Source organism: Leptonotus elevatus, chromosome 11 (genome assembly GCF_054856555.1).
Source record: "Leptonotus elevatus isolate MCC_2025b chromosome 11, RoL_Lele_1.0, whole genome shotgun sequence".
Taxonomy (NCBI): domain Eukaryota; kingdom Metazoa; phylum Chordata; class Actinopteri; order Syngnathiformes; family Syngnathidae; genus Leptonotus; species Leptonotus elevatus.
Window position 1 is genome coordinate 17,636,791 of NC_141249.1, and position 22,823 is coordinate 17,659,613.

Genomic DNA, 22,823 nt, shown 5'->3' on the forward strand with positions numbered 1-22,823 from the left:
AACATGTAAAGGAAGTAAACAAGGGACAGAGTGTGCTACATCCACCCATTTACCCCACGCACCCGCACAGGGAATGCCGCCGTAGCTGTCATTCCGTCCTAATATACTGGAGTGTAGTTTGCAAGCCAAACGGTGGGGATTTGTGCACATTTCTGTTCATTACCCCACATATCTGCGCTTGCATGATTGAGATGAGTACAGCGTGTCTCCGGTAGGCCTCGTACGGTGGCCAGATATGTTGGATTTGTTCCAATTATTTTTTAAAGCTGCTTCCGCGCTCGCTTTTAAATATTACACGGCCTTAACCCGCCCTCGGCTCAGCGCAACGTTGCTGAGAGTCTGTGAAAGCGGAAGCACTTTTTGCGCACTTAAAATGTGAATTTTTTTAACTTCACTTGATCTATTTTCACAAAACTTATTAATATATTTTTTTCAATATCCAGTCTGATTTAAGGGATTATTTAATTGTTTAGTAATGCTATTGTTTTGTTAATGTTATTTACCGGTATATATTTTTTACATTTACTTATTTTATCTATAGTTTTATTTGTCATTTCTATTTTTATTCATTTGTTATTTAAATGTTTCTTCATTCGTCATAATTTTGTTAGTTGTTCTTATTCAGCCGTAAATTGCCGTAAAATGTATTTCTTATTTTAATGTTTTTATTTTTCAAAATACCACAAATAAGTAGGGATAGAGCAGAGATAATATATTGTAGTTACTATATTTATAGTATTTTACTATTATTATCGTTATGATTGAATAATTGTAGCTCAAAACATTGACAAAACGCTATCGCTTCATCTCAGTTTGTAATACCACTCCAGTCCTCTAGAGGCGAAAGTGAGTTATTCTAATCCAAAAGTCAGTGCTAGGCTTAACTGTCTTTATCGAAATAATTTATTGTCATTTATATATGAATGAGTTTATTTTTAGTTGTAATAATTGTTAACGTTAGCTTGTCATTTTAGCCTAAAATGTAAACAGTGGTTCATATCGGTTGATAAAACCACTCCAGTCCTTTAGGGTTAGTAGTTCAAGTGGCTGCACAACAGAGTCCAGAAGGCTAACGTTAGCATCCCTTTGACTGTTTACTTCCAGTAGACGCCATCTGCCACTAATTAGCCTCTCTTTATTTGGGGTTTCACCTTAAACACATCAAAATGTATGCTGCTGTTCCAAACTAGACAATCTCAGTTAGCTATCAGCGCTTATTGTACCCGCTCGTCGCACACACGCCGTCAGATGTTTCCGTTTTTGCGGCATGGAATATTAGGATGTCGCCATGTGCGTGACACTGAGTTATTACACGTCTGCGGGGGTGAAAAGCTTCATTTTATCTATCCTGAGCTACGAGACAGCAAAACTATTCCATGACGCGACTCGTGAGGTCTCACAGTCTAGATTTTAATTCTGATTAGCACCAACGCTAAAAGTCATCCCTTGGCATTCGGCTAAATTTCTTTGATTGATGAGCTGGGGAAAATTGTGATCACGTAACAATTGTTAATCATCGTGCTCATTTATCATTTCATATCAGTCAGAAATATTACAATATATTTTTACACATATATTCCAGAAATGAAAAAAAAAGCCAAACTAGAGAGCAACTCAAATGTGTTCAACTGTAACAAACAAACCAGTAGAAATACTAAGCTTTCGGCTGAACTGCCACAACTGCCAACAGCAAACTAGTTGGGTCTGAATCATTTGTTGCCTCTATCAAACTTTGGTGTCGTTACTTCCTGTTGAAATTAAATCGGTCCGTATTATTTCTACCCATTACAAACTAGTTGAGTCTGAATTATTAGCTCCTTCTGCTAAACCTTTGTGTTTCTTAAAACCACTACGTGACATCATACTTCCTTGTTGGACTCTTTCTGCTGCCCGTTTAGGCAGAAAACTTTATGGGTCTGAATCATTTGCACCATATACGAGCCTCTGACATCTCTTAGGAGTTGTTAAAAACTTTACAAAACAGCGTACTTCTTTTTGACTTCTTCTGCTGCCCATTTAGGCACTAAATGAGTTGGATCTGGATCAACTGAAGCCTCTGCCAGACTTAAGTGTCTCTTAAAAAGTTATTCAAACCAGGACCAAACATTAATTCGTGTTTGGCTTCAACTGCATAGTTTTGCCTCTAACGTCCACCAGACTTTGGTGTATAACTACGTGTCATTAAGACCAGTACCAAACATTATACTTCCTGTTGAAATTAAATGGGTCTGTATTATTTGTACCCTTTACAAACTAGTTGAGTCTGAATTATTAGCTCCTTCTGCTAAACCTTTGTGTTTCTTACATAGTTTTAAAACCACAACGTGACATCATACTTCCTTGTTGGACTCTTTGTGCTGCCTGTTTAGGCAGAAAACGACATGGGTCTGAATCAATTGCACCCTATATCAGCCTCTGACATCTCTTAGAAGCCGTTAGAACCTTTACAAAACAGCATACTTCCTGTTTGGCTTCTACTGCCTGTTTAGGCAATGAACTAGTTGGGTCTGAATCAGTTTTAAGCCTCTGCCAGACTTAAGTGTCTCTTAAAAGTCATTAAAACAGGACTATTAAAATTGTTGTTTGACTTCTTCTGCCCATTTAGGCAACAAACTAAACAGAGACGTAGGTACCTCCTTATAAGTCAAGAGCAAACGTTGTAGTCGTTGTTCATCATCTCCTGCCCATAAACTCGTGAATTTGCACCCTCTATTTGTCGCTCTACGTACTAAAACGCAGTTCTGCTTCGAAACGCAGCAACGGTAAATAATGAAACCGTCACGATGATTACATTCCACTTTGACCAAATTGCATTCAGGATTGGATTTAGAAAAGCGTAAGCATGTCGCGCATTGCTGCTGTGGAGGTAACCGGCTATTTTGGCTGTTCTCTGGATTTGCGTCCGGCTGTGTAGGTTCCCACCAGCCAGCAGAAGGAAGGGGTCTATGACGTCCCAAAGCGACACCCAGTGAGTGACGCCGTGTTTGCCCGCCTGCCTCCCCATCCTCAGTCAAACCTCTCAGATCGGCCCGCCATGAACACACCCCCACCCCCGTTCCTCCCCCCTGTGAGCGTCACTCAGCATATCTCGGCGCCCACTGATGTATTTATGGTTCCCCCTGAGAGGTTTGCTGGGACCCAGTGCTTTGTGCAGTTGTGCGTCTCCTCTGCTTGCGGCGGCTGGTTGCCCTCCTTGCTTGTGCTCCATCCGGTCAACCGGGACCCCCGCTTATGTCTATTGTGTGTGTAAACGTGTTTGTGGTGCTCAATTAAGCATGCCTGGTGGTGCATCCCGTGTAAACCCGCATGACCTTGTCCCAGATTGCATACGCGACACATTCTGTCACTGTCATCTTCCTCTGATTTTGATACATACATGCATATAGTACACCAACCAGCCACAACATGATGGCGCCTAATAGCAATCTAATGGGATCTCACCGGGGTTGTATTTTTTTTTTTTTAAATCTGTACATTCTCCACCCGCTCATACATTACACCGCAGATCCGCATCCCGGTTAGTGTATGGATGTGCGTGCGTGCGCGCGCGGTATATCTTTTTAGTTATTGGCTTCCCGCTGCCGGCAGTTCTAATGAAAGATGACCTTGGCTACTGTCAGGCGGTAGCGGCGGGCTGTAACTCCACTGCTCTTTATCTGCCCATAAAGATGCGGCTTATATTGCTGCTGGATTTAATCTGCTAAAATCTCCAGAGTCGTAATAAGCGGGCCGCTCTCCCGCATGTGTGCGTGCGTGGGTGTGTGTGTGTGTGTGTGTGCTGCCATGTTAGTTTTGGGCACCTTACAGTGCATATATGTGCGTGTGTGTAAATCAGGGGTGTCCAAAGTCCGTCCCGCGACATGTTTTTTATTAGCCGCGCAGGGTAATAAGAAAACAAAAAATCATCTAAGCCTGCATCGAAAGGTGACGAGTTGACACTATTTTTTTGAGTTGGCAATAAAAACGTTGAATGCAAAATTATAAATAAGTTGGAATGCTACGCAACAACACGTTATTTAGAATTGATTGATATCACGCTTTTCGCAGATTGCACAGTGGAACCAATACCAATCTAAGCTAGCCGTTTGCTGTTTTCTGCGCAGGCCAAAATTACAATATAAAAGTGTCGCTTTGGCGCCATCGTGAAGGGATCTTGGTGTCAATGAACTATGTTGAAGTGAGTTGAGGAGCTTCATTTAGTGCTTTGGCACCATTTTGTGCTATATATGGGCAATATAAACCATTTTAGGGGGCGCGTTACGTAGCCTACATGAGGATTTTTTTGCTATTCAACACTGTATTACCAATAACTGTTTGCTTTGTCATGGCTGACACCAAGTTCAGATTTTGATTATTTATTATTTTTAAATAACTGCATATGTTGAACTCTACAGCATATTGAATTGGTTATAGCATGTTGAAAAGTCCATTCGCGTTCCCTCCTTGTGTGTGTGTGTGTGTGTGTGTGTGTGTGTGTGTGTGTGTGTGTGTGTGTGTGTGTGTGTGTGTGTGTGTGTGTGTGTGCGTGCGTGCGTGCGTGCGTGCGTGCGTGCGTGCGTGCGTGCGTGCGTGTTTAGTCCGCCTCAAAAGGCTCCACCCGACTGGGCCACCTCACCGCAGGCGGTCTGCCTGTGTGAATTTTTGGCCGTTCGGGAATTAGTCTCACATTTTTCTTCTTTGGGCATCTCATCCCGAGCTTTGCTAAGAAGCTTACAGGCACCCTGGCACATTTGCGTGTGCGCTAGTGCGTCTGTGTGTTTGGCCTTGCCCATCCTGCGGCGCATGCTGCGATTTGGATGGCTTGTCGTGTTGGCAGGTGTCCGTAAGCGAACAAATGCAATATTTTTTCCTCTTGTTGTGACCGTCTCTGCGTTATTTTCTTCTCTTCATTTTTTTTTTGCGCACTTTCTCCCTGGTCAAAGGCAGTAATCACAGTTAAAAGGATCACAAGCATGAAAATGTGTTGTCTTGTGATTTGATGGTAATCAGGTTGCATTTAAGGATACAGTCTGGCTCAAAGGGGGCTCTGATTATGGTAGGGGGTCTGACTTTGATTGCTTGAGTAGCTCGAATCGCTGCAAAAATCTCGGCTTAAATGGAACCAAAATCATGTAGATGTCATTACAATCAATTCATCTTGTTACAGAGATGTTTTTGTACTGTAGCTAATCCAGTTAAACGGTCACAAATAGGGATGCTTTCAGAGTGTGGTGAGCTAATTATTGAATTTGATTTGGCGCGTTTTCGTTCATGGTATGGCTTGGTTTGGTAAAACTAGATTTTAGCTTGTGTTTCCAATTAGAAAAATCGAATGACGCACCACCAACAAAAAGGTCACAAAATTATACGTAATGAAAGAATAATGATCTCAGTTTATAAATGTACTTCGAAACGGGATCATTTACCTCAAGATAACACTGGATCATTTATTTGCAAGTTCCACTCCAGTCCTCTAGAGGAGCTTATGAGTACCCCCACTCATTCAGACTGCCCAATAAGAGAAAAGTATGCTTACAATCTGCTGTAACAAGTTACTAGTTGGGTTTCCATCCACCCATTTTTATTCAAATTTTCAAGAAATGCAAAAATAAAACTGAATGGAAACGCTAGAAATAAATAATAATTTTTTTAAAGGGCTCAAAATTTGCCCCCAAAAAGTTTTTACACATAGAGGGGTGTACATTTTGAAGCGTATCGAAAAAATGGAAACAGGTTTTGCGAATAACCGCTGGCAAGACCTCATACACGTCGCACGTTTTGACCGGATATTACGACACACGTACGTTTGTAGTCCCAAAACAATGTCGGACGTTAAAGTAAGGTATGTTTGTGGGGACGACGAAGCTGAAATATTTTTAGAATTAATTAAAGAAGCGAATATTAATGCTATTTTAGGTGGTGAACAGCAAAGAAACCCTACGTTTTATCAAGAATTACAAAATAAAACTCATATGACGTCGCAGTCGCTTCCTGTTCCTCTTCTTCTTCTTTTAAATTACTGGTGGATCACATCTCTATGGTGTATACCGCCACCTACAGCGGCGGAGTCTGCTGTTCACAAAAGAACAGCAGATGCAAACGGTCATAAGTTGCATGTCCGTTTTGCGCATTTTCAGTAAATTCGCTTTAAAATTTCGAAACAATTGGATGGAAACCTGACTATTGATTTGTTTTAAAGTTATAGCTTACATTTTATTTTACTTTATTTAATTTATTAGCATTTAAGTTGCGTATTTTATATTTCAAAAAAAATCTCATGGCACGCCACAAAACAATTCACTAGTTATGCAACATCTAATTGTTCTACCTTTCACTATATGTTACTGACATAGATATTCAAACACACATTATTTGTTATTTTTGGACCAGTTAGATAAAATTGGCAAAATTCTCACAGCACATTGGTTAGGAATCATTTCAAGCTAAGCAAGTAAGTCACAATAAACAACAAAGAACTCCCACTGCGGTTAACAATGTAGAAATGATGCACTTTGCAATTGGATGCGTTCTGGCTCATCACCCGCTGCTGGTGAGATGCTTTTAACGTGTTTTTTTTTTGTTTTTTTTGTGCGAAGTGATTACCTGCAGCGACGCTATGGGGTGGATTTAGTCTTTATTTCATCGGCAGGATAGAATTGATAGCAGACAGCGGCATTAAACCGAGATCATTGCGCCGTGTGTGCGTAGGCGACAACTTTTCCAAAGAAATGATAAGGCCCTCCCGAACGTGACCCCGCCGCGCAAAGCAATCGCTCCGTTATTTACTGTGTCACCATCTTAAACGGCCAGCGATCAATAAAACACACACGCGAGCGAGGCCATTCCAATCTACTGAGCCCTTGACCCTGCACCAAGTGTTAGTGTTGAATCAACACGCGCCCTCGCCGAGTCCACACAGAGTAGTCGCTTTTACCGCCGATTATTATCTTTGGGGGAGAAACATGTCCGTAATCTCTTTGTGTCGTGTTCGCATCAGATCCAAATGCGTGTGTGTTTGAGCTTCAGCAGTGGCCAGTGTGTGTGTGTGTGTGTGTTTTCGGTTGCGATCAGTCACTCTGCAGGGGATCAGCAAGATGGCATTAATTATAGAGGCTGCATTAATTACTTGTGGGAACACGTATACAGGTAATTACAGTTTCTCCCAACGGAGATGGCTAATTGATAAGCAGTGGCCGGGACGTACGAGGACAAAGGAACAGGCCAAGAGTGGCTACACGGGATTACTGGACAGATGGAACCACACAGAACACTTTCCTGGAGTATTGTGTTAGCTATTCTGTCATGTAGCATTTTGCTATCTATTCTGTTATTTATTACATCATGGAGCGTGAGTGTTCTATCTGCCCATTTATATAGCATGCAGCCATCAAAGAGTCCATTTGCGACACACGACTTTCATCTATGTACCCAAAGATGTGACAAAACAAATATGTCCAGATATTTAGCTATCAAACTCGCCATACGAGCTAGTATTTAGCTACGTCCTATATGTGTAGCATTCAGCTTCATCCGCATGTAAAATGTAGCCATTTTTTAGCCAATTTAGCTAGTTGCAATCAAAAAGGCCAGTTTGCTTTGCTTCCAGATACATATAGCATTTAGCTATCTACCGATTATGTGGCAAAACATATATAAGCAGCATTTTAGCTAAAAGACGCCAATGTAGCATTTAGCTATCAATCCAGCCATACCATGTAGAATTCTGCTATCCGTCAGCCAAACAGCAACAGGAGAGGGCGCCCAGCTTGACTTAACGCCACTACTGTTTCCAAAATGTATCACATGAAAGGGATGTTTTCCGCAGAAACCTCACATCACAATATACTATATTATTATGTATTTTATGTTAATCTGAGATTAACATCACGGCCAGCTAGTGAACTATAAAAGAAACGGGTTCGGATGATTAAAACAACACTACAACCTTGTAGCATTTAGCAATTTAGCATTTAGCTATCTATTCAGCCATGTAGCATTTAGCATTTATGCAACATAGAAGTGGTGCTCCGTCAATTTGTATACATTTTTTTTTTATCTGATTAATCAATTGATCAAAAACAAATAATTGACATCATTGTTAATGAGCAGTTCTAAAATTGAAAAATGTGCAGTTAATCAATATGCTCATTACTGCCCATCGGAATCGGCAACATAAAACCAGAACTTACATTGTCTCATTTTGCTTTCTATTCATTGAGCCATGTCTTGTTGATTTATCGTAACCGCTATTTAGCATTTCGCTATATCCTCATGTGTCACGCCGTTTCAAATATATTGAAATGATGCCACATTTTGATGAAACAATGACATAAGCCACCATTAGCCATCTGCTAATTCATGGATAGTTCATTGTTTACCACAGCTGGCTTTTTTTTTATAGCCATAACAAAACAATAACAATCCTTATTTTTATGAATCCAATGTGTTTAAAAGAGAGCGAGGAAGATGTATCTGCCTCTTAGATTCGCACATAGAGACCCCTTGAGGAGGATTTACAGAAACACAAAGGCAGCTCAGCGCTCTAGTTTTGACGTTAGGTAGGGATGATCTTTAAACCTCCTTAAATCTCCTGTGTGTGTATAAAGTGGATGTGTGGAGATCACCTGGCGAGAGCAACACCTGCCCTCCTAAATCAGTCTCATCGCCCCCCCCCCCCCCCACCCCCTGCCTCAATGTGCAACCCTGCTAATGTAGTTTGCGTATGCCGGGCCATTTTTCATCCCACCTGCCTGTCTAACGTGGAGGTTGTTGATTGCAGAACGGACATCAAAGCACCCACCAACAACATCATCATCATCATCATCAACATCATCCTCATCCTCATTATCATCCGCAAACCCCCCAGGCGGGAATAAGTGAGCATGAGGAGCAACATCAGCATCAGCAGGCGGATCTCATAGACTTAGACCTGGAGACGGTTTCTCAGGTAAGGGTGATGCGCATGAAATTTTGTCAGACGACCTCCTGTCATCTTGACCGCGCCGCACTTTTGTTTTTCCAAGCAGTCGGGAGCCGCCGCATATGAATAAAACATGTAACCTTGATGTTGTCATAGCGACCAAGTGTCGGGATAGACACCTGCATGTGGATGTGTTTGAAAAGACAAAAAGGGTGCAAAAGCTCAGCACGAAAGTTCAGAGAGGTCTCCAGTTTGATATATTATGACTCAAAATGTGTTTAAGGGTGACAAATTGGGAAATACTGTATCACACTGGCCCTGGGATTGAATGGAAACCAGTCCTGGGTGTGGTTCTAGTGCTTTCCCATGACCGTGAAAATGGCAAAAAGTTAAATTTCAAAGTAAGGTTTGAAGTCAGAGTTAGGTTTTAAAATTAAGGGGTTCGAATGGTACAGGTTTCAGACCAGGGTTTCAAGTCTGGGTTAGAGTTTCAAGCCAAGGCTATAGTTTCGTAGTCGGATTTCAAGCCTGCATTAGGGTTTCTATCAAGGGCTAGGATTTGAAAGTAAGGTTTCAAGCCAGTGTTATGGTTTAAGATTGTGGTTTTAAACAAGTTTGGGGATTTGAAAATAAGGTTTTTAAGTCAGGGTTATGGTTTGAAAAGTAGTATTTCAAGCCTGGGATAGAGTTTCAAATTAGAGTTTCAATTTTTAAGGTTTATACTGTAGTTTCAATGTCGAGTTTTAGGTGAGGGTTAGGATCGTCAAAGTAAGGTTTCAAGCCAGGGATAGGGTTTCAATTGTGGGTTTCACGTCTGGGTTTGGGTCTCCAATTAGTGTTATAGTATCAAAGTAGGGTTTTAGAGCAGGATAAGAATTTCAAGCTAGGGTGAGGGTTTTAAACTTAGGGTTTAGCGCATTGGTTACGGTTTACAGAATGGATTTAGTTTTCTCAAAAGTGTTTTAAGCTAGTGTTAGTGTTTAAGACAAGGGTAGGGGTTCAATACAGCGTTTGGCTTTCAAGCTTTTTTTGAACATTGAAGGAAACTGGATCACCTGGATAAAAAACTAGATTCGAACCCAGATCCTCAGAAGTGTGTGGAGCAGACTTGCGTTTTTTTTTTCGTTTTTTTTTAAATTATTTTTAGACTTGCGTTCTAATCATATAACAAATCCAATTAACTACCAAACCCTTTTATAGCGCGTCAATGAATTGGGAAACACTCGTTTATGCCTTTTGTGTGTCCCTTTTATTGCCTGGGAGGACACCAAGCGAACGTCCCCCGTGCTGACATTGTGAAAGCCGCGTGGAAGGAAGCGCTTTATTTGACGCCTTCAATCACGCCGTCGGCGTGCACATGCAGCGTTTTACGCGGCTCTCGTCAATATCCGCGTCCCATTGTCTCGCTGAGCGATCTCCATCTCCCTCCACACTTACAATAGCCCATAAGTCAGCCTCCCAACACTTCCTCTTCTCTTGCTAAATCACCACCCAGTCCCCATAAATGTAAAACACCACGCACACTGATTCCATTTTCTGATAGATGTCATAAATATACACCGTATATATAATATATAGATCTATTATATATGAAAGCCTCGTGGTTTATGCACGATCGTGGCGAGCGAGCAAGTAGGACGATATTCTAAGAACATTCATTATCTCAAAAAGAAACCATCCGGATTCCTTGATTTATGCAAATCTCGGACCGTGTATTCAAGGCCCCTAAATTCCTTTAAAACTAAAAATAGTTTCCTTTCGCTTCACGCTGGCCTTAAGATATTATTAATTCACGGAACGAGTGGCGAATTACGCAAGAGCGGAAATGCGGAATAGATTCGGATCGAATGGGAAGGCTGCCGTCTTTGATAGCGAGACGCTTGGAGGCACGCCGCTGATCTTCCATAATGGGAGGACATTAATGAATTGCCCCGAGGAAAGGGGGGGGGGTCGCTACAGTATGAGTGCGACGGTTATTTTACTGGCAGTGCTGGAAAGTATCAAAGTACAAATACCTTACTGTACAGAATTTTTTTTTTTCCTGTACTTAATGTTGTTTGAACTTTTTCTCCCTGTGTCCCATGTCGATACTTTGTACTACTTTGTGCTACAAAATTAGCTTGTTATTTTTTCCAACATCTTCAGATGACAATGCGAAAGAAAAAGAAAAGAAAAGAAAATTCTGAGAGGTCAAGTCAATGACGATTGAGATTCTAAGATCTTAGAGACCACAGCAACATGGAGGAATGTAAACCAAGAAGTGGGGCAGAACTATTTGGAAAAAAATGTATTCAATATCGCGATTTAATATGCAATAAATTTTTTTAAGGTCCTCGTTCCATGTATTTTTTTTTTAAAACACAGGTAATAAATTTGTCTTTATAAGGCAACACAGTCTTCACACACTAGCACATCCAAAAGTATGAAAATGAAGTGGTTATGGATAGCGGTTAGCCTGATTAGCTTCAGTTATTCCGATCGGCGAAATATGGCTGTACTATATGCTACAGGCGTGTGGAAATATTTGACCAAGTATGAGACATTAAAAAGAGCGTGTGAAATCTAAACAGTGAAACATAGAAATGCTAAACTGTTTTGGATCTGGCCAACAACTACATTCAGTGTAATGGAATAATGGAATTGTGTTTTTAATCATATATTTCTGTGCTGGTCCGCCAAAATCTGTCTTTATAAAAAAATATAAAAAAATGGGGACAGCTGCACTGTGGCAAAAAACATCTTTAATGACATCATAGTTTAATCTATTTTGACTGTCGTTCAACCCCAAGTCGTGAGCTAGCCTAAAAACCACCAGCTTCTAGTGTTAATTTTTTTTCCATCAAACTGAAGAAAGAAAAAAAAAACACGCACAAGGAAGGTGTATATGTTAGCATTAGCATTGGCATTATTTACTTAATTCACAATGTTAGTAATGTTAGCTATGGGAGCACATTGTTTTGATAGCATGAAAGTGGACCAATGCTAGCTAGCTAAGCTAACTTTTACATGTTACGTGATATTTTTTTTTTCTCCTTAATCACTAGTTACATTAATAAGGTGCGCAGAGAAGTTTTTTTGTGATTGTGCTAATTTATTGAAATGGCAGTAGTTTCCCTTTTTGTTCTTATGCAAATATCTATACATCTACTGTGAGTACTTTTGTCACCTTTGACTGATGAACAGTTATGTTCACGGTAGGTATGTCATCATAATCATTTCATCTCATCCCCCCCCCCCCCCCACCCCATCCTTGTGCATCTTCCTCTCTGTTGCCTCCGTAGTCGTCAAGGTAAGTGACGTCAGCTCGTTTGATGTTTGGCATGCGGCGCGAGTCGTGCATGCCGCACAATGGGATGCCCGCTGCCGACGAGGCGTAGCAATAATTCCACCCTGACTCCCAGTGTGTGTCGTTTATGTGCTTCTCAGAATATCAACCAATTAGAGCTTTTCGGAGACATGTCCACACCCCCTGACATAACCTCGCCGTCGGTGAGTAGTCGCCTTGCATGCGCAATTCGGGATTTGGCTTCTTTTTAAATCCTTGTTTTCGGTCACCTTGGCAGACCCCGGCCTCACCTGCTAACACGCTGGACCCGTCGCAGGGCCTGCAGCCTCCCACTGAGCTCTTTGCTTCCTTCAATCCTGCGTCTGTGCCCTCAGGTATGAACAGCATGCAGAACTTTTTCAAGTTTTCAAGGATTATGATATCAGTGGTAGGCAGAGGTAGTATGGCAGGTAATAATTATAACCCTAATATGGTGTGTTCTTTGAGGTACAAGTCACCCAACAAATGAGTTTTTATGAGATGTGGGCCATCAATCAGCATTGCTTTGTGGCAGATAAAATTATTAAATATTCTTCAAAAATGAAGCACCATATTGTTTATTGCCTCTCAGTTGAAGGTTACTGTCAAAATAAACAGACAGTCTCTTCTACCTGATTGCTAGCATACATTGTGAAATCCCAAAAGCACTAGCTAAGAATTAGCATCAATAGCAGAGTTTACACAGAGCTTTGTTGAGTGTGACTTAGCGTGTCTCTACTTTTTTTTCATAGCCTAAAAACACCGAATACAGTATAAAATTGTTTTGTGTTTTCACTTGCTACAATTCGATGTCATAGATAAGACAAAAACAACTGTATGCTGTACTAAAGTCAAATCAATTCAGATGTGACATGCTCCTTTTTGAGCTGTGTACTTGTGGTGATGCTAAGCTAATGTGTTAGCTTTCCATGATCTTTTCTGGGAGTTTTGCCCCTGCCAACATGGCCGCCACTTTGGCACGTCCGTTCGCCTAGCCCCTGCCAACATGGCCGCCACATTCGCATGCTCTAGTCTATTGTGACAACAGTGGCACAACCTGGAAATATGTGCACCATTCTGTTTATTGCGCTACAGTGCCAATAAACAAAAGTGGCCACTTCTGGAACTGACAGACTTTTAACAACTACTGTACAAAGGGGCTTTTTGAGTGGTCACTATTTTCTGTGTCAAATCCGGAGTCCGTTGGTTTCGGGTCTGTTAAATCAAGCCTCCACTGTATTCCGATTTGAATGGGACCGAATGCCCGGAGATGAAAAGAAAATGCATATTGAACACCTCAGTCGGAATAAACTGGCCAAATCTGAATTAAATTTCATTGAAATTCACACAAATGGAATATTCTTTCTGTACTTCATGCCCATCCATCTAAGTTCATTTTTGTCAAAGATAGCCGTTCGGCAGAGGTGAGAAGGAAGAACAGGATGTGATTAATAGAGAGGGATGGAATAGAAATGAAATGTTGATGAGGAGAGGAGGTGGCGTAGGCTGTGTGTGGAATATAAAATGCATCATTAGCCCGCTGACTCAGATGTTGTTGATTTACCTGCGGGCCAAGAAGAAAGATGGCGGCGACCCCTGGCTCGCTCGTCGCAGTACTTGCGTGTGAATGAGGCGTGAGCACAGACTCTCGACCCCGAACGCCATTCCCTACTCCGCCTCTCCCCTCTTGGTGCAAATGTCAGCGGCGCAAGGCATCGGAAAGACGAGCCGGTGTGTCGGCGATGAAGATTTCGCTGATGGATTTTCAGCCGTTTTTAATGAGTGTGTTTCGATGAAATGCCGCCGCCTCATTCCGGAGGTAATTATGCTAGTTCACCGTGACCATGAAGAGATGCTACATTAGCTGCAGGCGCAAGTAGGGCAGCGCTCTCTGGTGATGCATGGATTATTATCTACGTGTGTGTGAGTTTGTGCGTCGAAGAAAAGATGGGGGTGTTTTAATTGCGCCCCAATCTGCCTCGGAAAGGTGCTGCATGGGCGGCGGCCTCCAAATACTCGTCCGTCCGTCCATTTTCAGGTACGAATGACCTGTCCTGGGTTTGAAGTTCACGGAAGAGGATTAGGGCCAGTGAAGAGAAGATTTAAAAAAAATAATAATAATAATGTTGGCACATGGCAGGATTCAGACTTTATTCTCAGAATTCTGACTTGAAAGTGATAATTCTGACTTTCATCTCAGAATTCTGACTTTAAAATGAGAATTCTCATTTATTCTCAGAATTCTGACTTCCACCCACAATTCTTAGCTCTACGTCACAAAGTCAGAATTTTCACTTTAAGGTCAGAATTCTGTAATTAAAGGCAGAATTCTGCATTTAAATTTGCCAAGCCTTTTTTTTTCTCTTCACTGGCCCTAATCCTCTTCCGTAGAAGTTTATTTTTTCCAGACCAAAGTTTTCGTAGGGATGGGCGAGTAGCGATACCAGGTATTGGTATGTGGCAGATACTGGCCTTATTTTCAGGCATTGGGTTCTACTTTCCTATTCCTTTAGTATTGTAGTTTTCCAAAAGGAACGCAAAAAACGTAAGTCGGTGAGTTATTCAGCATATACACACACAAAAGTGCTTTCTTAATGCCACGAGATGTTGTCAAAGCACTACTTTTTTGTTAGACATGGCTTTGGCCTATTTAACTCTTTGACTGCCAATGACGGCTATATACGTCTAAAATCCATTTTAACTGGACTAACAGTGAATGAGTTTATAAAATCTCATCCCCTCATGTCATCATAGTTCCTTGACACCTTGACACATGATGGTGCCAAAGCACTACTTTTCTGTTGGGTCTGGCTGGCTGAACCATGAATATGTGTGGGAATTATTTTTACTCTCCACAGACATCATTTCTCTCATTTGCTGCCTTGTTCCAGGTTATATGACAATGGGGGCGGTTCCCTCCGGACACTGGTCCCAGCAGGCATTTGCCGCCCAGACGCCGCTGGCCTTCGGGGTCCAGTCCCCTCTGGGCCCGGTGGCCCAAGTGCTGCCGGGCGGCCAGCCTCTCATCTGGGGACAGGCCAACATCTTCCCCGCCACGCAGCAGCAGTGGGCGGCCATGGCGGCCGGAGCCTTCCCCCCCGCAGCCTACCTCCCCGCCCAGCCCGTGGGCACGCTGCCCGCCGCCATGTTCCAAGCACTCGCCCCCGTCCCCGCCGTCTCGCTGGCCGGCGAAACACATTCAGGTGCAGACGCCGCGGCTCCCTCCGCGTCGTCGAGTCCGCAACATGAGGAGCGGGCGAAGAAGATGAGCAAAGAGATGTTTAAGGTACGAGCTGGAAGAAGTTGGGGAGTTTTTGTGTAGGTGTAAAATTGTCAATTCAAAATGTTCAACCTGTCTGGAAAAAACAACAATTTTATAAGCACTGTGTGTGTATCCATTAAACAGAAAGTCGGCCATTTTAAGCTCACTTGAAAAAGTCGTAATTTGGGTACCACTGTTGCAACCAATTGCTGATCAATTTTACCTTTGAGCAGCACTTCCGCGGCTCATTAAAAAGTCATTAAATGAATTTTGCTGAACTTACGGCCTTAAAGGACATTAAGAAGTTAGTAGAAGTAGAAGTGTTAAATACAATGTCAAGAGACATTAAAAATGTAAATACAATAACACAATATAGCAATAATAAATGTGAGAAAAATATATGTACGGTATTTATGGGGACCGGTGGTGACTAGTCCAACATCCATCATAAAACACTAATACCACCTAGTGGCAGAAATCATCTCAACACAAATCGATGACAATTGTTCGCGTTTTATAAAATTACTGTACCCATGAACTATATTTGCCCTCTTTTATTTTAATTAACAAGAGTATGAAAAACTGGAAAAATATCTTTCACATTTAGAACAGATATAACACAGATATAACGTGGTTATTTTTCGATTACTCGTGAGTTAACTGAAAATCATGTGATTATTTATGATGAAAAATTGTAATCAACTGACAGCCCTAATATATAAATATATCCATATGTATGTAATGATTTGTTTCAAGTAGCATTTAAAAAAAACATTAGATTAGATAAACTGCAGAAACCCTGTTCAATGGATTTTGTCTTTGCAATTTTCAGCTGCTAACTGTTTGCGAGTGGATAAAATTCAAACGTCTAAGCCCGCAGTGAGAACTCGTGTACTCCGGCCGTGGATGTACGTTTGGTTTTCTAACAAGACTCGTGACAAGTAAAGTTACAACAAAGTCATTGTGTTTATCTCAGGACTTTCAGCTGGCAAAGCCGCCGGCGATGCCGTCGAAGAAGGGCGAGCAGCAGCCCAGCTTAGCGGGCACCTCACACGCATTCAGCACTTACTTCAGTCGCGTCGGCACCGCCCAGGACACGGACGACTGCGACGACTTCGACATCTCCCAGATGAACCTGACGCCGGTCACCTCCACGACGCCCTCCACAAACTCTCGTGAGTCGGCCGCGGGCGTCGTCATCAACTCTTCATGTAGAATTGTGTTTATTATTGAGATTCTTTATTCTTACTTATTATAGCATTTTATTCTCCTCACTTTTTTGCCGTGCAGTAACTCCCACATTATACACCCGATTTACACCGTTCAAATTTCAGATTTGCTTCAAAAATTCACGCAAAAAAACGTTTACAGTATTGGCACAATTTAACGTTTCATATCAACTTTTCCCCATTCATTTATTCTAAGTTCCTGATCATCATTACCAGCTGTCTTATACTACTCACTATGACTGTAAATTGCAAAGATATTCATGGCAATTATGCTAAGGGCTTTAAATGTATACAAACTGTAAATGAATGGAGGGTACTGCATGCCTAGGTGGCACTATTGAGTGATTTTTTTTAATGCATTGGATATCATTAGTTCCACTTTTCCATCTAAATGAATGGGGGTACTGCATGCCTAGGTGGCGCTATTGAGTCATTTTGAGAAAAAAAATTTTTTTTGCATTTTTCCATTGGATATCATTACTTCTAAATGAATGGAGGGTACTTTCCGATAACACTTTTCCATATACATTTCTACTTGCTTCAAAAATTCACACCTCCCGGGTTCAAGTACGTACAATTAATACTTTGTAATTTTCACATAATTTATCTTTCAATTTACTTTGTAAGAATTCAGCTTAGCATTTAGCTATTAGCATTCAGCTTCCAGCATTCCCACGCAACTTCTGCAGAAATTGCACTTAGTCTAGTTATTATTATTATTATTTATTTATTTATTTATTTTAGAAAGTATATGTGATATTAGTTCAATTTTATATTTCACACAACTTTCACTTTTACTCCACAAACAAGTTTAACATACAATATATGACAAAGACAATTTTTTATCACTGCAAACACTAAAATGTCTGATACTTTATCACTTTTACTGGAGTAATATTCTACAAGGTGACAATTACTTCTACTCGGTCATTTTCATCTGAGATTCTTTACGCAAGCCTTCCTAGGTACCTTGTATGACCGCACTTTATGGCTTGCAGCTCCCACACCGGCTCCCCATCAGAGCTCGCCCTCCAAATCGTCCGCCTCGCATGTCAGCGACCCCCCTACGGACGCCACCGACCCGCCCACCGACGACTCGTTTGGGGAGGCGGAAGGCAGCCCGAGCCGCAGCGGGGAGGAAGATGCTGTAAGTTTGCCCGCCGCATTTGCCATGGCAATGCATGTGCTTTAGCATTTTTAGCAACTACCTGCTAAAAATGCGCTAACTTCAACAAATTTGTATGTCAAACCAAATTGCAAAGGACTATTATTCATAATAATCGCAGATACTAAACACACTACACACGCAGAAGGTATATTAATTATAGGCTGATTGACCGATCTTTTTTTTACTTTTTTTTTTTACTTTGCCGCCATTTTGTGGAATCTTGGTGCCTTGGACCTATATCTTGAGTTGAGTTTTGGAGTTTATTTTACACAAAATACTGCTTTGCTGCCACCTTGTGGCATCTATAAGCAATATGGGGGGGCGCGAATGGCTCGAGGATTTTTCTCCTTGCTAAGACTGTGCATGCGTTCCATTGAACTGGATGATAAAAAATGTTCCATGCCCATGTAAAAGGTGAAAATCCTTTTTTTTTTTTTTTTTTTTACAGTCTTACAGTAAAACTGACACATTAAACAAATAATTTAACATTAAATGATTAAACACCAAATTGTTCACCCAAGCCATGTAATTTTATCTCACGTAAGCTAGCTTAATGCTAATGTATAATGTCAAATTCCATAGGCAGGTTCACGGCGGTTAGCATCGGTGGTAATAATAAACCTTATTATAAACGACTGCTACTTCAACACATCGGGAGCAGCAATACATGCAACAATTTTCACCACACATATTTTCGACCACTATGACTGGAGATTAGTTAGGCACCTTCTTTGCCTCTTCTTCATGCTGTTACTCATGACCATGCATGTCTAATATGTTGTGTAATATTCTTAATTATTAGCAAGTTAGCATCAAAGTTCCCGCTGGAACATTTTGCATGTTTTGAACATGATTTTACTCGAATAGAGAGTCGCCAAGCTGTCATTACTGAAAGCATTCAATTCCATCTCTACAAAAAGACAGCTCAGACGGAAGCGGCGATGTCCGGCGGTGTAGTTAATATTTATTGTCTAAAGCAGCTCCCTTCTCACTCCAGTGCAGCGTTGCTGACCTTCTCTGGATCTTTCTTACCCTTATGACACTCTCGTTTTCAAGCCCTTCCTCCTCTGCTCGCCACCGCTCGTTCTCCAGGCGTGAAACAATCTTCTTCTTTTTATGCCTCCAATCCAGCCATTTTAGGAGAGAATAAAAAATAAAAGACAGAGAGGGCGAGGGAGAGGGAGACTTTTTTTTTTTTTTTTTACAACCCTGCAAATGTCACCGGGCCTGCCTGAATAACACAAAGAAGCTTTACAAAATAAAAAGTGTACAAGAGCGGCGGCGTGATGAAAAGGTCACAAAAATAAAGACAAGCGTGATTGAGTGAAGGCAGAAGAGAGAAAGAAAAGCTTGGTGCTTTTTGTGAAGCGAGCCGTGAAACGCAGCAGGTCCTTGGAGGGAACGCGCTGTGATTTGTGTGCGTGTGTGTTGCACGTTACTCATGTTTGTTTGCGACTGTCGACACTTTTTAATAATACTGCATAACAGGACGCAATTGTCACTCGGTATTCTTCCAAGGATGTCTCCATTTTGTGACAATGCAGGCATATATTAGCAAATCGCATTTCAAATGAAATCCCTGTTGTGAAAATGAAGAAATAATCAATCAATCAAATGTTACATAATTCATTGTTTTAATTTGTGACATTATTTTAGTTTTATAGTCTAAGGTCATATTAGTTAATTGATTTAATTAGATTTGATGTTTAAAAATGTTCACGTTTATTTAATTTTAATGTACTTTACTACAAAGCAAATGTTAGGTAAAATATATTTCCGTAAATATAGAAAATAAAACCATTAATATTAGATTTTAGAAATTCGATACTTCACTTTATATACAGTATTCTAAAAATGTTAATAAATGAATATTTATTAGTTTTATTTTATTTAATATATAATAATTTCTCTACTGAATGTGTTTTATAAATCGTAATAAAATGTATTTGTTTAGATATTTTGAATACAATTATTAAATACAAATATTTGCATTAAATCCATAATATTCAAAAATAATTTCATTTATTTTAAAAAAATGGAAATAAATACTAAAAACTATAAATACTATTCTATATTTGTAATATTATAAAATATGGTAGTACTATTAGTTCATATTGGGCATAAAAATGCAATATTAATGTCTGTAATGCATATTTGTATCTTTAATTCATATTTAATCAAATTAATATTTGATATTTATACTGTAATTAAATAATGTAATAATCTTATTTGTATTTTGTCTGTGTCTGACTGAGTTCAATGAAAATGTTATTTAAAAGGCAAAAATTAATATCAGATAGTCAAACATGTATATTATTTTATACTGTATGTCGAATTGTGTGCAGCTTCTTGGTGAATTTTGAGGATTTCGTTGCAATTCATTCCCTCGGATGTGGGTAGTGTTTGTAGCTTTTAACTTGCCTGTTTGTTTTCCTCTTCTTTCCACTTCACCTCCTCGTCTTTCTTTGTTAACAATCTGTAGTCTGACTTGCAGCTGCTTCCCTTCCCTAATTCTTCGCACTCTTCTTCTTCTTCTCCCTGTTCCTCCCGCTGGGCCGTGCGCTGGTAGGCTTGTGGTTCTGGGTCGCCCTGCCCCAGTGAGCCAACAGGGCCCAGCCCAGACCAGACCAGTCCAGAGGCTGGGAGCTAGATAGCAGCAGGGCACGGTAGGTATAAAACCACAAAAAGCAAAACCATCACGTCTCCTCTTCATCCATTTTGACTTTTTTTCTACCTCACTTTGACTCTTATTTTAAGCATCTTCCGAATACTGTACGTGTCAAGGGCTCGCAAGTGTCCGTCCGTCACGCGTTGATCATGTGACCGTAGTGCAACACTGTGTCAGCTTTTTGTGGGACAACCCCCGTCCCCCCAAGAGCAAGCATCACACTGTGACAGCAAGTGCAACACGAGGCGAGCAAGAAGAGCCTGTTGGGTGTTTCAACTTAGACCGCCTGCAAGCCAGGTTAAGAAGTTCAGCTTTCACACAAGGGTTAGAGTTTCGAGCCAGGGTTAAGCTTTCATGGCATTCCTTCAATCCTGGGTTAGGATTTTAAGTTAGGGTGTCAACTCTGTGTTAGGGTTCTTAATTAGGAGTTCAGAGTTGATTTGTCAAGCCAGGGTTAGTGTCTCAAGGTTTGTCAAGTCTGGGTTAAAGTTATGATTCAATTCTGGATCAGCATTTCAAACCCAGTTGTTCTTAAATGAGGGTTTCGAGCCAGGGTTTGGGTATCTAAGTAGGGTTTCAAGATAGGGTAAAGACCTAAAGTTAGGGTTTCACCCCCGGGTTGGGGTTTCAAATCAGGCCAAGCCAGTGTTAATGTTCCAGACTAGAATTTCAAAACAGGTTTAGGGTTTTATAAGCAGGATTTCAAGACAGGGTTAATGTTTCAAATTAGGGTTCCAAGACAAGTAAGTAGGGTTTCAACCCTGGGTTAGGGTTTCAAATCAGAGTTTTAGAATTCCAGAATAGAGTTTCAAGCCAGGGTTAGGGTCTCTAAGTAGGGTTTCAAGTCAGAGTTAGGGTTTCAACGTATGGTTTCAAGCCAGTATTAGGATTCCAGACTAGGATTTCAAGGCAATGTTTTAAATTAGGGTTTGGGGGCTTTAAATTATGGTTTCAAGGCAGAGTAACTGTTTTAAGTTACAGTTTCAACCCTGAGTTAGGAATTCAAATCAGGTTTTCAATTCAGGCTAGTCATTTCCAAGTAGGGTTTTAAGCCCTGGCCAGTGTTTCAAGTCCTGATTTAAAAGCCTGGTTGTCCTCACCCTGATGCTTCCAGACTTAGGGTCTCCTTAATGGCGCCTGCTGGCGACGGACGCTTTTGTTTTTCATCAGCTAATTCGGGGCTGCCAAGATTAATGAGTGCCTGTGCCTAATTGCTGTTAATTACGAACCCAAGAAGCCTCCCCCCCTGATCCTGCCTCCACTCCGGGAGAAGAGGGGGCGGCGGCGGTCCTCTCATCTTCAGACGGTCTGGAAGCTGAAGGGCAGCAGGTGGACGAAAACGGGGAGGGGGGATCCCCAAGAGGGGGTTCGCAGGGGGGGGGGGGGGGGCTACAAAGCGCAGAATCTGGCGGGAGATAGACTGTTTTGGCCAGAGGCTCGGAGCTGTTCCTGTGTTGGAGGCGGGCAGCTTTGCCAATGATGTTACTCCCATATGGTGTTTACTTGCTCAATCACATCCACTTTCCCTAACACACACGCACACACACACCGGCTTATTAGGCCCATTTATCCGTAGGACAAGCACACCTGTGATTGATACTGTGACCAACTGGGCTCATATTGCAGCCAAAATGTGTGTTGGTGTGTACGGGAACTCAAAAAAAATCGTCCCCTAACCTCTCCTTATTTGCTAAAAAAACCTCACCTATTTACGTCTTTTTTGCTCACCTTGTGTGTGTGTGTGTGTGTGTCCTATTCATCTAGTGGGTGTTTTTATTTCAACGGGTAGGGTGTGGGTGCGTCCAGAGAGAGAGAAAGAGCGAGCAAAACGACCCGCCGTCACGGTTCACCGAACAATCTCATTTCGCTGTCGTTGTCCAGGTCCTGACGCCAGCGACCCCCCTCCCACCATCGAACCCGACACACGCTTGAGCAATTTATTAGGAACACGCGTCCAAGGCCTCACACTGCCCTCTTACAATTTCAAGCCAAGTGTGTATAGTAGCTCCAAAAAGGCAAATTAGGGCGTTAAACAAGGGTTAGGTTTTCACCGCTGGATTTTTAGTAAAGGTTAGGTTAGAACTTCAAGTTATGTTTACAAGTCGAGGTTGGGGTTTCAAAGTGGATTAGAATTTCAAATTTGGGTTTCACACCTGGGTAAAGGTTTCAAGCCAGGGTTGGGGTTGTAAACATGAAGCTTTCAAAGCAGGATTTCAAGACGATGTCAGTGTTTCAAGTTAGGGGTCTAAGATACGGATAGGGTTTCAAGACTTTGTTCAAAGCCTTGGTTAGG

The 22,823-nt window shown here is 41.4% G+C and overlaps 1 protein-coding gene across 7 annotated transcripts in view; it reads left to right on the plus strand.

Moving 5' to 3' along the window:
* dab1a (DAB adaptor protein 1a) overlaps positions 1 to 22,823 on the plus strand; it is a 201,436-nt gene that overhangs the window by 175,351 nt on the left and 3,262 nt on the right. For 2 of the 7 annotated variants that reach the window (XM_086088612.1, XM_086088611.1), the window contains 7 exons: positions 8,759 to 8,926; positions 12,326 to 12,388; positions 12,463 to 12,559; positions 15,095 to 15,489; positions 16,442 to 16,640; positions 17,693 to 17,841; positions 20,432 to 20,528. In XM_086088612.1, coding sequence (XP_085944738.1) covers positions 8,759 to 8,926; positions 12,326 to 12,388; positions 12,463 to 12,559; positions 15,095 to 15,489; positions 16,442 to 16,640; positions 17,693 to 17,841; positions 20,432 to 20,512 — 1,152 coding nt within the window. In that variant the 3' untranslated portion in view covers positions 20,513 to 20,528. Of the gene's footprint in view, positions 1 to 2,914; positions 2,969 to 8,758; positions 8,927 to 12,325; positions 12,389 to 12,462; positions 12,560 to 15,094; positions 15,490 to 16,441; positions 16,641 to 17,692; positions 17,842 to 20,431; positions 20,529 to 22,823 lie in introns of all 7 variants that reach the window. The other 5 variants (XM_086088615.1, XM_086088616.1, XM_086088618.1 and 2 more) reach the window with 4 other exon arrangements.